We start from the raw sequence: 15,228 nt of genomic DNA, 5'->3' as shown, positions 1-15,228 counted from the left end.
CATTCCTCTTGCTCTCTCCTGTGACCCTGTCTGTTAACAGGGTGTTAACACAAGATTCCCTTACTTCATTTTGAAAGGTTTCCAGTTTCATTGAAAGTGTACTTATGCTTTATTCACTACTATGAAATCCTCTAGGGATTTAAGCAGTTTATCAACTGGTGTTACCCAATTTGTATATCCCACATAACTTTCCTTACATAAACCTACTTCCTGTCTGAAATTCAAATACTTAGTTGATATTTCTGTAGAATGGTATTAGCATAGTACAGCTTTGTCCATCCCTTAGGCAAATTAATTTTTAATTGGTTCATTGATTTATCAGATATTAATGACTTCCTTTGGAGACAGGGTCACAGTATGTAGCTCAGGTTGATTTTGAACATGTATACCTCCTGTTTGCAGAGCCTCCTCTGTGCTAGTATTACTGACATATTGTAGCTCCCAGGGCTGTCAGAAACCAGGTGTGGACTCTAATAAACTTGATGAGAATACCACAGACATCCATGCTTGGACAATGGCAGAAACACTCCATACCTGTGTCAGTGAATGTCAATAACAGAAGACAATGACACCAGATGCAATCACAGAACTGAGAACTAATGCAATCCCTGTACTACCATTAATCTAAACATCAACTGATGGAACATCAGAATCAGACCTGAACAGGCTGATGATCAACATGAAAGAACAGCACAGACACTGGACAGACCCTACAAATGCCTGAGATCTTTTGATCACATGTCCAGTTGAACAGGTTTATTGAAAGAACAGGGATGAGGAGCTAGCAAGATGACACAGGAGGGAAGGGACTATGTGAAAGGAAGACTGGAAGGAACAGCAGTTGTGCACACACAGGCCTCACCTGGCTCCACACAGCCTTCAACTCTTCCGAAAGGCAACGGAGTTAGCACAGCACACATGACTCAATAAGGTTCTGAGACTTTATTTTCTCCATCAAGCTTGACTCATCTTTACTACACTGATCAGACACCCACTCTGAAAAAAGTTGCACAACCATTAAAAAATGCTTAATTTCAAAAAAGATGCATGAAGTTGTAACTCAGTGGAAACTAAAGTTCAGTCAGGGGTGGAGGTTTTCCAGCCCAGCCTCTGTTGGAGCAGCAATGATGACTGGGGAAGGAATGATGGTCAGTGTGTGGATGGGACTTATTGCTGCTCAGGGCAGGGCTGAACTCATCGCCTGTTCACACTGTGCTCACAGGAGACAGACACACAGTCACAGTCAGATGCAGGAAGAGAAGTCATCAGGTCTTGAGGCCACAGTCGAAAAGGAGAAAACAGAATAAATCTTGTTCAGCTCAGTTCAGCTGTCTTATCCTGTAAAAGAGAAGAACAAGGAAGAAATTCAAATCAGTGTCCTCAATGGTGACACACTCAAACTGTCCCAATCCCAAGACTCCCCAAGCTCCTGAGTTCTATCCTCTGACATCTCACATCAGGCCCTTTAGGGTGTCACTTCCTAAAGTTGTAACAGAAGGCTGTACATCCTAGAAACTTTACCTCCCAGTGGAAAGTGAGACAAGAAGAGAGCACAGCCTCTGAAGATGGAACTAAATGTTGAGGTATGGGCTGGCTGAGAATTTCCATGGGCTCTTATATACACTGCCACAGATTTCTCAGGTATGAGCCCCCAGTACAATGACTGGGAATCCTGAATAGAGCTGCCTCATTCTTTACCCCTGGAAATAATCCATTTTCTTAGATTGCATAGAAGCATCAGGATCTAGAAGGCCTAGAGGGATCTCCTGGTCCTTATCTCAGGGAAGTTTCCAGAACTGTGACTGCAGATCTGGAGAAAGATGGGGAAACATGATAGTAGATTGCACACGAGGAGGACTAACTGGACTCCTGGATATGTGTTCTAAGCAGGAACCTTTCCATCTGACCTCTGACAGCTGCATCAGGTCTCTGCCATCTCTATCACTGCAGTGATGAATCTGTTCATTATTTCCTTCACAATAGAGTTAATGTCAGCACATCAGAACAAGATTGAATAAGCAACTGTGTGGAGGAAACTTTGCTCTCATGTGGCAGGGCACACTCTCAGCTGGACTTGATATTCCCATGGAGACTTGAACTCAGACCCTGCCCTTTCCTTACCTTTAGTCCTCCTCTTCCATATCAGAAAAGTCACCAGAGCTCCCATAAGCACAGCTCCAAGAACCAGGCCAGTAACAATTGTCATGATGGGGACAGAGGGCTGAGGAGGCTCTGACAGAGAATGGAAGGGACAGTGAGGCCTCTGAGCTCCAGCTATCAGTCATAACCCTGCTCCATTTCCCTCAAATACTCCAACTGTCTCTGTGATAGGCTCTGTGATCACTCTTACTCCTTACCCCATCTCAGGGTAATAGGTTCAGGCAGCCCTTCATGATCCACATGACATGTGTATCTCTGCTCCTCCCCAGAAGTCACCACCACAGCTGCCCACTTTTGGAAGTTTCCATCTCCTGCAGGCCTGGTCTCTATCACCTCCATATCCAGAGTCTGGTTGCTCCCATCTCTGTGCCAGGTTAGGGTGATTTCAGAAGGGTAGAAGTCCAGGGCCCAGCACCTTAGAGTGATATTTCCATCAGCTCTGACCTTATGGATCACATGCATTTTAGGGGTATCTGAAGGGAATAAATTAGAAAATTCAGGCTTTTTGCATTCTTCCTGAATATCCGTCACTGTGTATGTAACCTTGTTTTTAATGGATGAGACAATGGCTCGAAGGAGAGATGTGGACTCCACTCATCAGCCTAATCTCAGGATAAAGATGGGGTTAATCTATTCCTTGGAAAGTTTCAGAATCACCATGAGCCAGCACAGAGCAGGGGACTCTGGATCTCCCTCTAGGAATATCGACTTCTGGTTCTGAGTGGATGGAGACTCAGACTCAGCAACACTGGGCTCAGACCTCCATAGTACATGGGCAGTGAACAGGCATGACAGAGATCATGGTTCACAAGGCAAATGGAAAGGAAATGCTGCTTAATTGACAGACTGATCTATCCTGAGTGAAGGCTTAGCCCCCTGGAGAGCCCCTCTCTCTTGTTGAATTAGGAAACCCACGACACTCTTCCCCTTTGATGCAAGACCGTTGGCCGTTTCTTCCTTACCTGTTCTCAGCAAAGTCTCCTTCCCGTAGTCCAGTTGATTGAAGAGCAAAGGCACACAATTAGTCTCCAAGGAAGTTTTCACAGAGTTTGCAAAACCTGACGCCTCCCACTCTTGCCTCAGCACTTCAGCTGCCTTGCCAACTGCAGTCCAAGTGCTCAGGTTCTCATTCAGCACAAGGTAATCATGGCCATCCAAGATGAATTCATATTGTCCACGACTGAAGTACACTCCAGGAAGTATATCACAGGCCATCAGGATCTGCAGTGTGTGATTTCCTGTCCAAGCCCGTACTGTCAGCCATTCTCACAGGGCCAGGTCCCTTGGGGGCCTTCCAGTGACTCCGTCCCTCCCACTTGGCCTTTGTAAATGGCCACATTTGAGCTTAAATTGTGCAGAAAACCAGGTCAGTGTCCCCAGGCTCTCTGTAGCCTAGTCTATTTGGGTCACATTTACTGGGGTAAATTTTTTTTAATTTTTTTGTTTTTAGTTTGCAATACAATTCAGTTCTACCTATCAGCCATGGATTCCCTTGTTCTCTCCCCTCCAGCCCCCCTCACCTTCCCCCCAGCCCACCCCCCATTCCCACCTCCTCCAGGGCAAAGCCTCCCCCGCGGACTGAGATCAACCTGGTAGACTCAGTCCAGGTAGGTCCTTTTTTTGATATGGGGGACTAGAGTAAACCCATAGGAAACTTTAGATTTGGGATTTCTTATTTGGGATCACTCACCACTTTCACTTTGATTGTAGAAGTCAAGCATTTTCTTCATTATGTCAGCGTAATAGTCTATTAGACTCAGGAAGTTCTTTGTCTTCTCCTCCCAATACTCTGGCTTCTGCTGATCCACCCATGGTGCACAGTGCTCCATACTCAGAGGCTCTTCTCTGCTGTTGAATCTCTCAAACTGCGTGTCACCCACAAAGGCCACAATGATGAATTGGGGCTCCAGGAGGCCAGGCCAGGTGAGCAGAGTGTGTAAAAGGCGCATGGAGTGTGAACCTAGGTGCAGTGGGCCTTTAGATCTAGAACACCCCACGTAGTTCCCTATGAAGCTCCCCACATTGCTCCCAGGGGAGCAGGGAACAGGGGACAGGGGTTATAATATAAAATAAACCAGGGACCAGAAGGTTTTGGCTGGGCTAGGCGAGAGACAGATTTTCCTGTGCTGCAGCCCCAGGGGTGGAGTTCTTTTGTCTCCCAGGTTAGATCCTTTCCCTCCTGACATCCACACTCACCCTCTAGATGCCTGGTCATGGCCAGGTTGGCCAGGATCAGCAGGAGGAGAGCCTCAGAGAAAAAGGTCTTCATCCTGCTTGAAGAGTGGACACTGAGTCTTTGCTAGTGTGTGTTCAGTTTATAATCTTGATATGGATGAGGCTGATTGGCTTCTCTAAGAATTCCCAATGGTAGTGATAGGGAGCATTGTGGTTGGGTTGTGGAAAGATGAACTCCTGGAAGAGGAATCTCCTGGGCCCTACTTTCCTCGCTCAGACTCAGCTCTGGGACCTGGGATCCTAGAAGCAGTGTATGGGGACAAGTTGCATATCCTGTTCGTTGTCAGCCTCATCCTAGTTATAATATCCTTCTGAGTCTAGCTCAGAGGCCATTGTATCTGCCTTCTCACACCAAAATTTCAGGATGTCTACAGTGTCTTAGAAATTGATTATCTTTAAAGGTACTTATACTTGTGTGGATCATATAAATCCATGTTCACTACATTAGGAATTGAGAAGTTTAAAACCTTTGCTTCTTTGAACATTAATGATAGAGTACATGCAAGTAGAATATTTACAAAAAGTAATGACTATTTTCCAAAATACATTGACATAATGAAACTGATAGATGTTTACATGTCTGCTGCCTGTACTTATCCTCATCTTTCCTACAAGACATACCTTGGATTATGATTCTCCTTTTTAACATTTTAGTCTTATGTACAGTTTAGGAAATATATCTTCACAAAAATGTACAGGGAAAATACTTTTAAGATTTTGTTGTTATATTTTGCTTAGATGTATGTTTGTTTGGCTATGTGTGTGTGAATATTGGAAGTACAGTAGCCTGTGGAGCTGAGGAGAGGCTCTTAGTAACTCTGGAGTAGGAAGGACAGGAGGTTGTGAGTTCCCAGATTCTGAGACTCCAACTGTGTCGTCTGCACAGTTTAGCCATCTCTCTAATGGGGATGAGTGTTTTTATTAACGTATTCAAATCACTTTATTTTTATCCTCCCCTCTTTTGATTGGCCTACAAGTCACAGACATCCACATGTCTCTGTCCCATGAATACTGAGAGAAATACATTTGTCATCACGCCAGGCTCACTGGAGATTTTTATCTTTGATATTTCACTTGTTTCATTCAGGTGTTTCTGAACAGAATGTTTCTGAACATTCTGGAACTTAAAATATTATTGAATCCTTCATAGTTTGCTGCATCCATGTCCATAGGAGAATCTCATTCATTGAGTACATTTTGTGTTATTAAATTTTATATTCGAAATTAGAATATTATTGACTGAGTTCATCCGTGTGCACATATTTATTTGAATTTATATTTTAAATGATGGGTAGGGAATGAGTGCAGAGTGGTCCTTATTCACTTTACCACTCTCATATTCAGGATGAGCCTGACTGGCTTCTCTATAAAATGCCAATGGGAGTGACAGAGACCAGAAGTGTCATGGAAATCTTAATGACTGGGACAGGAATCTCCAGAGCCCTGATTCCCCACCACAGATCCAGCTCTGTGCCCTGGTATCCTGGGAGCAGTGTCTGGGGACAAGTTGCTTACCCTGATTCCTGTAATTGTCTTGTTGACAATATGCTTTTGAATCCTAGCACAGATGCTGATCTGGCTGACAGGATCAAGACAGAAATGGACAGCAAAGATCTATGTTGATTGGTGAAGCATCCAGCTCTGGTTCCTGAGCTGGGGTTCCCATGGCCTCACTGTTATGTCATGGTTCTTTCCTGTCTAGCTCAGTCCACCTGCAATAAGCCTTGGCTTCCTGGTGATCTTATCTCATGAGAGTCTGAGGGAGGCAAGGAAATTAGAATGGGAGTTGATTGCTGTGTCAGAGGTCATACAGTCCATGTCCACAGAGAATGTAGAGGAGAAGAGGCAGGAGCTGAGGAGGATAATGTGCTACTGACAGAACTCTGAAGATTCCCATCTCAGACGTAGGTGAAATACCTCTATGTGATACCAGGCTGATCCCTCCAAAGATGCCCAAACCCAGGCATTGAGCACAATACTCTGAACACACATGGGGGACCTTCTAAACACATATTACACAACTTGGGAGTGCAATGGATACCATTTCATATCTTTGAGACTTAGGACTCAGGATTCTTTCCTAATACCCTTTTATTGAGTTCTATATAGATGTGACCTCCCCTTGCCTCATCTGTGTCCACCCAACCATCATTCTTTACTTCTGATCTTATCTTGGTGACAGAGTTTGGGGTTGTGTCATGGGGCAAGCCACATGGCTGTATAACTGTGGCTTGAGCAGGGAGAGAGATGGAAAGCAACAGGCATGCTGGATGGGGAGGACTTCTTCCTTACCTGAGATGCCCCCTCCCTCCTGACTACAGAGGCTGTGAGGTCAGATGTGGCTCAGATTTCACATCTTGTCCATAGATTTGGTGTGGTGTTCCAAGTGTAGAGGGGCACACACACACACACACACACACACACACACACACACACACACACACACACACTCACACGAGAAGATCTCCATCACATTAACATGCAATCTGCCTTTCCTTCTCTAGTCTCCAGTTTCAGGGGATCTGCTTCTCAGACTTACTCCTCAATAAGTGACGGAGACTCTGCCAGGTGAATCAGCTTGTTCCAGGCCCTGGGATTCAGCAATGGAAGCAGGCAAAAGTCACCACCCTTGGATTTTGAAAAGATCCTAGGTGGTAAAAGTGCTAAGTGCTATAACAATGGAACTGAGTTCATTTTGAAGCACTCCCAAAGGGTCACGTTCTGTTCCTCCAGGTCCACAGGATTTGATGTCCTCTCCTAGATTCCACAGGAACCCCCAATCGATTGGCATGTACTACATATACACAAACGTACACATAAGTGAAAACTAAAAAATAAACCATAAAAAACAGTGCTCTCTGTCAAAAACAAGTTTGGGCAGTTGTGAAGTTGTCTTTCATGCCCAATAGTGGTTTGGATTATCCTGCTCTTAAATTGTTGTGACAAAACACCATAACCCAAAAAAACTTGAGGAAGAAAGAGTTTATTTCATCTGATAAATTCTAGGTCACATTCTATCACTGAGGATGTTAGGGCAGGAACTCAAGGTAGAAACATGTATCAGAAACTGAAGCAGATTCCATGGAGGATTGCTGCTTACTGGCTTCTTCAGACTGCTTTCTATATCATCCAGGACCAATTGCCCAGCATAGACAGTGAGTTGGGACCTCTCACATCAATCATTAATTAAGAAAATGCACTACAGATTTTTTCAACAGGAAATATGGTGGAAGCCTTTTATCAACTGAGCTTCCTCCTCACAGGCAATTCCATCTTGGGTCATATAAACAAAACTAAAATAAAAGCCAGGACAAGGTTTGAATGATAAAATCCCCTCTAGGCTCAATTGTTTGCTTATTTGGTCCCAAGTGTTGGTGCTCTTGGGAGAAGTTGTGAAACTTCCTGAACTAGAGTCCAGCTGGAGGAATCCTTCATGTCCTGAAAATGTTCTCTCACAGTCACAGCTCACCTTCACAGTGAGGCCATGCTGAATACCCTAATAAAACAGTCACCTGACCTGTCCCACACCCATACTGTGGATCACCTGTCACCTATCACTTGCCCCCTCCTCTATGAACACTGTCCTTTGTGACTCTGCAGAGAGTGTCTTCTCTCCTTGTTCCACACAACACATAAACTCCAGGCTAGTTTGACGTTTGAGACTGCTTGTAGTTCTTTAATGGTTTCTACATGGAAACACTTCATATTTTTATGTAATAGCCCTCAACAAATATCAGTTATATTTAGTGATCACTGCAGAGCCCATTCTCCACTGGGGGAAAGAGAGCGTGTAGTTGAGTTAAGTCAGAAATGCAGATTCCCAGACAGAGAACACCAGCCAGGTCTGTGCAGAGGCTCTTTCCCCAGTTGTCAAAGTTTAGGTAGCCATGATTATGTTTGCCTCTGAGTATAGTGGGATTCATTCCTGAGACACTGTTGTTAGTACAGACAGTAGTCCATTGAGTGTCTCTGCCAGCCCATAACTCCTTGTTGAATTCAATCTTCAGTAGGATTTGTCCTGATCTTGTATTTCTTTCCATTGAAGGGAAAGAACCTATAATGTTTATCCTCCAGGTTAGCGTTAACAAGTTATACTCTGTAGGCCCTGCTTGGTCCAGGGCAAAAATCAATGGATGGAGCCCTGGGTGATGGGGATTCTTGGTATTAGAACAATTTGAGTGAACATGTGAATGGCTGTTCAGCATATCACCATCCACAGGCTATCAGCTGAATTTCTTCTTCATGTTTTCTTCTACAGGATAAGGCAGCTGCCTTATGTGGCACTGAGCCATACAGTATTGCTTCTGGAGTCTCCTTTTCCTATTGTAGCTTCAAGAGCTGGTGACTTCCCTTTCTGAATTGACTGTGACTATGTGTCTGTCTCCTGTGAGCAAGATGTAAAGAGGTGACAAGTTCAGCCCATCCCTGAACATCAACACTCTCCATCCCCACCCTGACAGGTGTGTCTTCCCCAGTCTCTCTCCTGTTCCAGTAGGAGCAGAGCTGGGAAACCTCCATCCCTGGTTGAACTTTAGTTTTCACTGAGTGAAACTGAGTTATAACATGTCTACAGTCCTCACAGAGGAGGCTTTGTCAAGAGGATTGTTGCAAGTTCAAGATGAATTGGGCTATATACAGAGACCCTATCTTTAAAGTAAGTCACTAATATTAATTAATTAGATATTTAAAAATTATACAGTATGAGGGATGGACATAGCTCTAATATGCTAATACCAATCCAAAAGAATCTCACCTATGTATTTGTATTTGTATTTCAAACAGAAAGCATATCAATGTAAGGAAAGTTATGTGGAATAAATCAATCCAGCAATGCCTGAGAAGGAAGAGCTTAAATCCCCAGGGGATATCATAGCAGTCCTTAATGCTGAAGCATTGACAGCAGAGCATCCAATCAAGTTCAATGAAATTACAAACACTTCAGAAAGGAATCATTGAATCCTCTGTCATCACCCATCTGCAGAGAGGGGACAGAAGCCAGAATGTCAAATATGGTGTCACGGGAATTAATAGCATAATCAGAAACACTAACGTCACTGACATATATAGACCATTTCTGCACTGTGTGACAGGCATAAATTCTGCTCAGTTACCACAACACATCTAGCTATAGAGACCACATTAGATGCTCTAAAACATACTTCATCATTTTCTCTTGTTTGCTCTTCTGGACCTAGAGGCAGTGGTGGTTTGTTTGAGAATGCCACCCACAGGATCATTGATTTGAAAACTTTGTCACCAGGAAGTGACACTACTTGAGAAGCATTAGGAAGTGTGACTTTGTTGGTGTAGTTGTGGCCTTGTTGGAGGAAATGTGTCACTGTTGGGGGGGGGTGCGGGGGGGGGGGGGTTTCTTTGGGGTTTCAAATGCTCAAGCCAGACAAGAACTACACCAGTGAGTACTCCAAATATGCAGGACCTACCCATTTCAGCCCAGGGCTTTAAAAGGTAAACCCCACAAAGTTATAGTTTTGGGTTTTGCAATTGTGTTTTTGAGCAGAGTAAGTAAGTCTGATGGTCAGAGGAGGACAAATAGCAAAATAGCATCGTGGTCTTCTTCTTGAGTGACAAGTAGAGATTGACAGTTCACTTTTCATTTTATGAGCCTGACATTGGGGAGGCTGCTTGTCTTTTTCTAGAAATCTCTATGGGAGTGCCAGAGACCTGTGGTTGGGTGATGGAAAGATGAACTCTTGGGGCTGCATCTCTTAGAGTCCTGCTTTCCCACCTCAGACCCAGCTCTGAGACCTGGTGCCCTGAAGCAGTGTTGTCTACCCTGATCCCTGTGCTGCTCCTGTTGACAACATCCTTCTGAGTCTTCTCAGTTTGGGGAAGAATGAGTCAGGAATTCCCAATCTGAATAACTGTCTTGTAGGATGATGACAGAAACACCTCTTGCTGGTGTCAAAGACTGGGGACCCCGCAGATCCCTGCACAAATGTGGAATTATAACTGATGGTTCTGACATCAACCTCGATCTGGAATCTGACTGTGAAGCCAAGTTCCCTGACACTGCATGAGGCTCTGAACATATCTGAGTCCTTCTGATCATAGGTCCTGGCAAAACAGACTTACTGGAAAAGCAGGGAAGTAAGGATTTGTGAAGAAGACATAGCTGAGAGAGACATGGAAAGGCCATGGTGGCCTACGCCATAGATAAAGCATATCCCTGACCGTACTTGGTTGCACAGATCCCTAGTCTTTGACCGAAACAGTAAACACCTAGGGAGAATGACTCCAGACACATACTCAGTATTGAAGACAGGTCTCATTCTCTGCAGATACAGGAAACAAAAACAGATGAGTCTGGGATGCCCACTTCCTCAGGATGGAAGACAACAGGACATACAGCAACAGTCCTCTAGAATCTACAGGGAACACTTTCCAAGTTCAGGAACAGATGTCTGAAGTAGTGAGTGAGGACCAGACATCTCTAAAAATATCAGCAACTTAAAGAGGGAAATTTTACAAGCCAGAACAGGAAATATCTTCAGTTTCTAAAGTAGGATTAGGGTGTTTATAGTGAACCCCACCCTGTGAGAAGGAGTTTTCAGAGCCCTGTTTATGTCAGCCCTAGAATATCTCCATAGTTCTAACAGTAACAACTATTTAAAGGGCACTAGATATATGGCCCAGTGATTAAAAGCATTGGTCACCCTTCCAGGAAAACTGAGTTCAATTCCCAGCACCCAATTATGCACTCAGAACCATTTCTCTCTGGTCGCAGGGTAACCAAAGACCTTTTCTGGCCTCCCCAGCCACTGTACATGAACATGAACATGGTGTACAGAAATACATGCATAGAAATGTTTCATACAAAAATAAAAATGAGCCAGGTGGTGGTGGTGCATGAATTAAACCCAGCTCTCAGGAGGCAGAGGCAAACATACCTCTAAATTCTAGGCCAGGGCCACAGGAGGCCAGCCTCAGAGCAAAGAACATAGAAATAGCATATCGGGAGGGAGTCCAGACTGGTCCTTATCTGTTTTATACCTCTGATCTTCAGGATGATGCTTCTCTAAGAAATTTCAGTGGGAGTGACAGAGACCGTATGGGTTGAGTCATGAAAAGATTAACTACTGTGAGAGGAATCTCTAGAGCCCTGATTCCCCACTCAGACCCAACTCTAGGGCCTGGTATCCTGGGAGCAGTGTCTGGGGACCAGTTGCTTACTGTGATCTCTGTACTGGTCCTGTTCACAACATCCTTCTGAGTCCTAGCCCAGATGCTGATGTAGCTGACAGAATCAAGGAAGGAAAGTAAAGTAAAGGGCTATGTACCTCACTGAAGTGTCTATCTCTGGGTCCAGATTCAGGGGGTTCATTGCCTCACTGTTGTGTCAGTTTTTTATTGGCCAGCTGAAGGCACCTGTACTAAGCCTTGGCTTCCTGGTGATCAGAGATCACAGGGATCTAAGGGAGGATGAAGGAATTTAGGATGGGAGTTGGCTGCTCTGTCAGTGGCCATGCACACCATGTCCAAAGAAGGCCAAGAGCAGAAGCAACAGGAGCTGAGAAAGATAATGCACTACTGACATATCTCTGATGATTTCCAATGCAAAAATCACCCCAGTGTCTCCTGTGACACCAGGCTGACCCTCCACAGACCCTCAAGACCCAGACATGCAGCACAATACTCTATATACCCACGAGAAGCCTTCTAAAGAACATCATACCACCCATGTTATGACCACCATTCAGTGTCAGTAAGATTAAGGACCCGGATGTACTTTCTCTTAACATTTCCTTGGGTCCTATGCAGATGTAGCCTCCTCTTGCCCCATCTGTGTCCATTCACACATCATTGCTTAGTTCTGATCTTATATTGGTGCCATAGTTTGGGTCTGTGGCCAGCGGCAGCTTCCATGGCTTATAGCTGTTGCATGATTGGGGGAAATAGGAAGCATCAGACATGCAGGAGGAAGGAGACTTCCTCTACTTAGGCTGTCCCTCCCTGCTGACTCCAGGGGCTCTGAGGTCAGATGTGGATCAGGTTTCAGCACTTGGTCAGAGGCTTGGTGCTGTGTCCAGGTATAGAGGGGTCTCTAGGACTTGCTGGAGGAAGGTATCCAGGCCTGAGCTGGATAGAATGTCTCACATACATGAGAAAGAAGGTCTTCACCACATTAACAAGAAAACCTGCCTTTCCTTCTCTAGGCTCCACTTTTAGGAGGTCTGCTTCTTAGATTTACCCCTAGGTAACTCTGAAGAATCTCCCAAGTGCCTGGCCTTGCCATAGTCCTCAACAAATATCAGTTAGATTTGGTGATCAGTTTAGAGCCCAGTTTTCCACTATGGGTAAAAGGACATTGTAACATGAATTTTTTTTAATGGTTTTCATAAACATCTATTTCATCATTAGTGGGTAGCACATTTAACAGTTAAATACATTTAAATAATGTATAGGTGGCTGCATGCCAGCAGCACTGATAACTAGATAACTATCCAACTAGAAACCAGCCAACAGGAAACTCTCTAAATATTTAAAATACAGCTCTTGTTTAATCATCCTTTGATTTGATCACCTTCTTGGGGGAAGGGGGAGCCTGCTGGTCACATGGAAATATATTAAGGGCAAATCTTCTCATAATCCTTTCCCAGAGTTTTCTTTCTACTGGATTAAGCTTCCAATTCCAAGGCAATCCTGAGTTTGTGGCCTCCAGCATTAAAGCTCTTCCCATCTACCAGAGCAGACAGTGTAAGCTTCCCACCAGGCTGCAGAGTCTGAGTACAGCCCACTCCAATTAAACTGGAGTTGTTGATCTTTGCAGAAATGGAAACAGTGGGATCCAACTGGTATTTAGCTGCAATCCCAAAACGAGTGCAGTTGGTACCCGATGTCCAGGCAAGGTTTTCTGAAGTGTCAAAATCTTTACATACTTTCTGATACATTGATCCTCCAAATTCTGTCCCCTTATTGACATTAGCATGTAACTGGAAGTCCCCAGTCCTGCAACCTACTGCCAAGTTACTCCTTGTCAGCTTTGACTTGGCACTGTCAAAGGTCATCTGGCACCCAGCAAGCCAGCCCTCGTAACCAAAGATAGCTGAGCCATGGATCTCAGGTCCAGCCAAATCAAAGTCAACATCACGGCCAAGGTTTATACACTCCCTCTTGTAAGCAGACTTGATTTTACCACTTTTCTTTCCTGTGTTTGGTGAAAAGGTAGTATCAAATGCCAGCTTCAAACCTTGACAGATCTGGTCTTCAGTGGCGATCTCTGTCCCCAGAGTGTTATTGGTGTTCCTTTTTTTTCTGTGAAAGTCAGACCGTACTCATACCCAAACCGTTTGTATTTGGTCTCCAAGGTCCCACTAACTTCACCAGTGTCCGTATTAGATGAACCAGATGTTGAAAATTCCACACCACTGCATGACTTCATTTTCACATCCAGCTTTACCAACCCAAAGCCAAATCCCTTGTTGAAAATATCTCTGGCGGCTTTGTCAAGGTCAGCATAGGAGGAAGGGATACACATTGGCCTCGGGCATGTTGGTATACAACCGTCTGCCATAGCAAAACCATGGGAAAAGGCGATCTACGGGTGTCCTGAGTGGCGTTGCCTCGGCCCCTCTGCTAAGCTGAGGCTGCTCTGTTATCTGGAGATTGTGCTGCAGTCACCATGGCTTGACAATTCCTCAACTGAAAGGAGAAGATCCTGTCTCCACGAATCCTCAAACTGAATGCCCCTGACTCCTCAGGCAAAAGGGTATAACATGAATTCTAATTGGTCTCAATAATAAAAACCCGGAGTCAGATATTAGGGTAATAACTGAAAGACCAGAGAAACAGAGCAGCCAGACACTAGAGTTCTTACCTCTACTGAATCCTCAGCCCGAAAGGAGACTGAGCTCCTGTCTCCTCCCACCTCATATTCCTCTCTCTGTCTAGCCATATCGCTTCCTGTGGCCACCCCCTAGTGCTGAGATTAAAAGTGTGAGATCCCACACGTTGGGATCAAAGGTGTGTGCCACCACTGCCTGGTTATGTTTCTCTTTTAAACTATTCCATAGCCCAGGGTGGCCTTGAACTTCTGATCTTCCTGCTAATTCCTACCAAATTCTGAGATTATAGGTGTGTGAAACCACTGCCTGTCCTCTATGACTATCTAGTGGCTAGCTCCACTCTCTGATCTTCAGGAGAGCTTAATTTTTTAAAGCACAAACAAAATATCACCACTGGGAGAGTGCAGTTGAGTTAAGGCAGAAATGCAGATGTTGGGATGGTGAACACCAGACAGTCTGAGCCCTTGGTCCCCTTTGCAGAAGCTCTTTCCCTCATAAACTCTGAACTCCCATAGATGGTTCTGGGTCAAAGACATAGTTTCAGTACTAGCAATTGAAAGGTATGGGGTCAGGGCTTCCCTTCTCCTTTATAAGTGGAGTCTGAGTCAGCACTGGTCTCTCTTCACTTTATGACCCTGATTTGGTTTAGGCTGATGGGCTTCTCTGAGAATTACCAATAGAAGAGAGAAAAGGAATGGTCAGTTGTGTAAAGAAAAAGATCAGCTCTTGAGAACATGAGTCCCTACAACCCATCTCCTCACTCTGACCCAGCTCTTTGTCTTGGTGTCCCCAGAGCAGTGTCTGGGGACAACTTGATTCACCCTGATCCATGTCCTGGCCTTGATCAAGATGTTCTTCTGAGTCCCAACACAGTGGGCAATATGTAAGCTATTCTAGAGCATTTTGATCTCAATATGTCTACACACACTTAGAAACTATGTGAAACTAAAGGTAAACATGCCTACATGACATATATCAATCCATACTGACTGCCTTAGGAATTGAGAATGTTGAGACTCTTTGTTGAAGA

At 44.5% G+C, this 15,228-nt stretch overlaps 2 protein-coding genes across 2 annotated transcripts; both read right to left on the bottom strand.

The window, feature by feature from the left end:
* Positions 1–2,044: 2,044 nt before the first annotated feature.
* LOC128114194 (H-2 class I histocompatibility antigen, Q10 alpha chain-like) lies at positions 2,045–4,429 on the bottom strand. Its single transcript, XM_052744026.1, has 5 exons — positions 4,357–4,429; positions 3,851–4,120; positions 3,123–3,398; positions 2,358–2,633; positions 2,045–2,232 (listed from the first exon to the last, which is right to left on the bottom strand). The coding sequence occupies exons 1-5, from the start codon at positions 4,427–4,429 to the stop codon at positions 2,045–2,047; spliced, it is 1,083 nt and encodes a 360-aa protein (XP_052599986.1).
* Positions 4,430–13,031: 8,602 nt separating this feature from the next.
* On the bottom strand, positions 13,032–13,891 carry LOC128114244 (voltage-dependent anion-selective channel protein 2-like). The gene is given in 3 exon segments (XM_052744086.1): positions 13,032–13,205; positions 13,293–13,664; positions 13,667–13,891. Coding segments are annotated over 3 exon segments (771 nt in total).
* Positions 13,892–15,228: the final 1,337 nt, after the last annotated feature.

This window comes from Peromyscus californicus, unplaced genomic scaffold (genome assembly GCF_007827085.1).
Source record: "Peromyscus californicus insignis strain IS unplaced genomic scaffold, ASM782708v3 Scaffold_19__1_contigs__length_69161282, whole genome shotgun sequence".
NCBI classification, from domain to species: Eukaryota; Metazoa; Chordata; class Mammalia; order Rodentia; family Cricetidae; genus Peromyscus; species Peromyscus californicus.
This window is presented reverse-complemented; position numbering and strand designations above follow the sequence as displayed.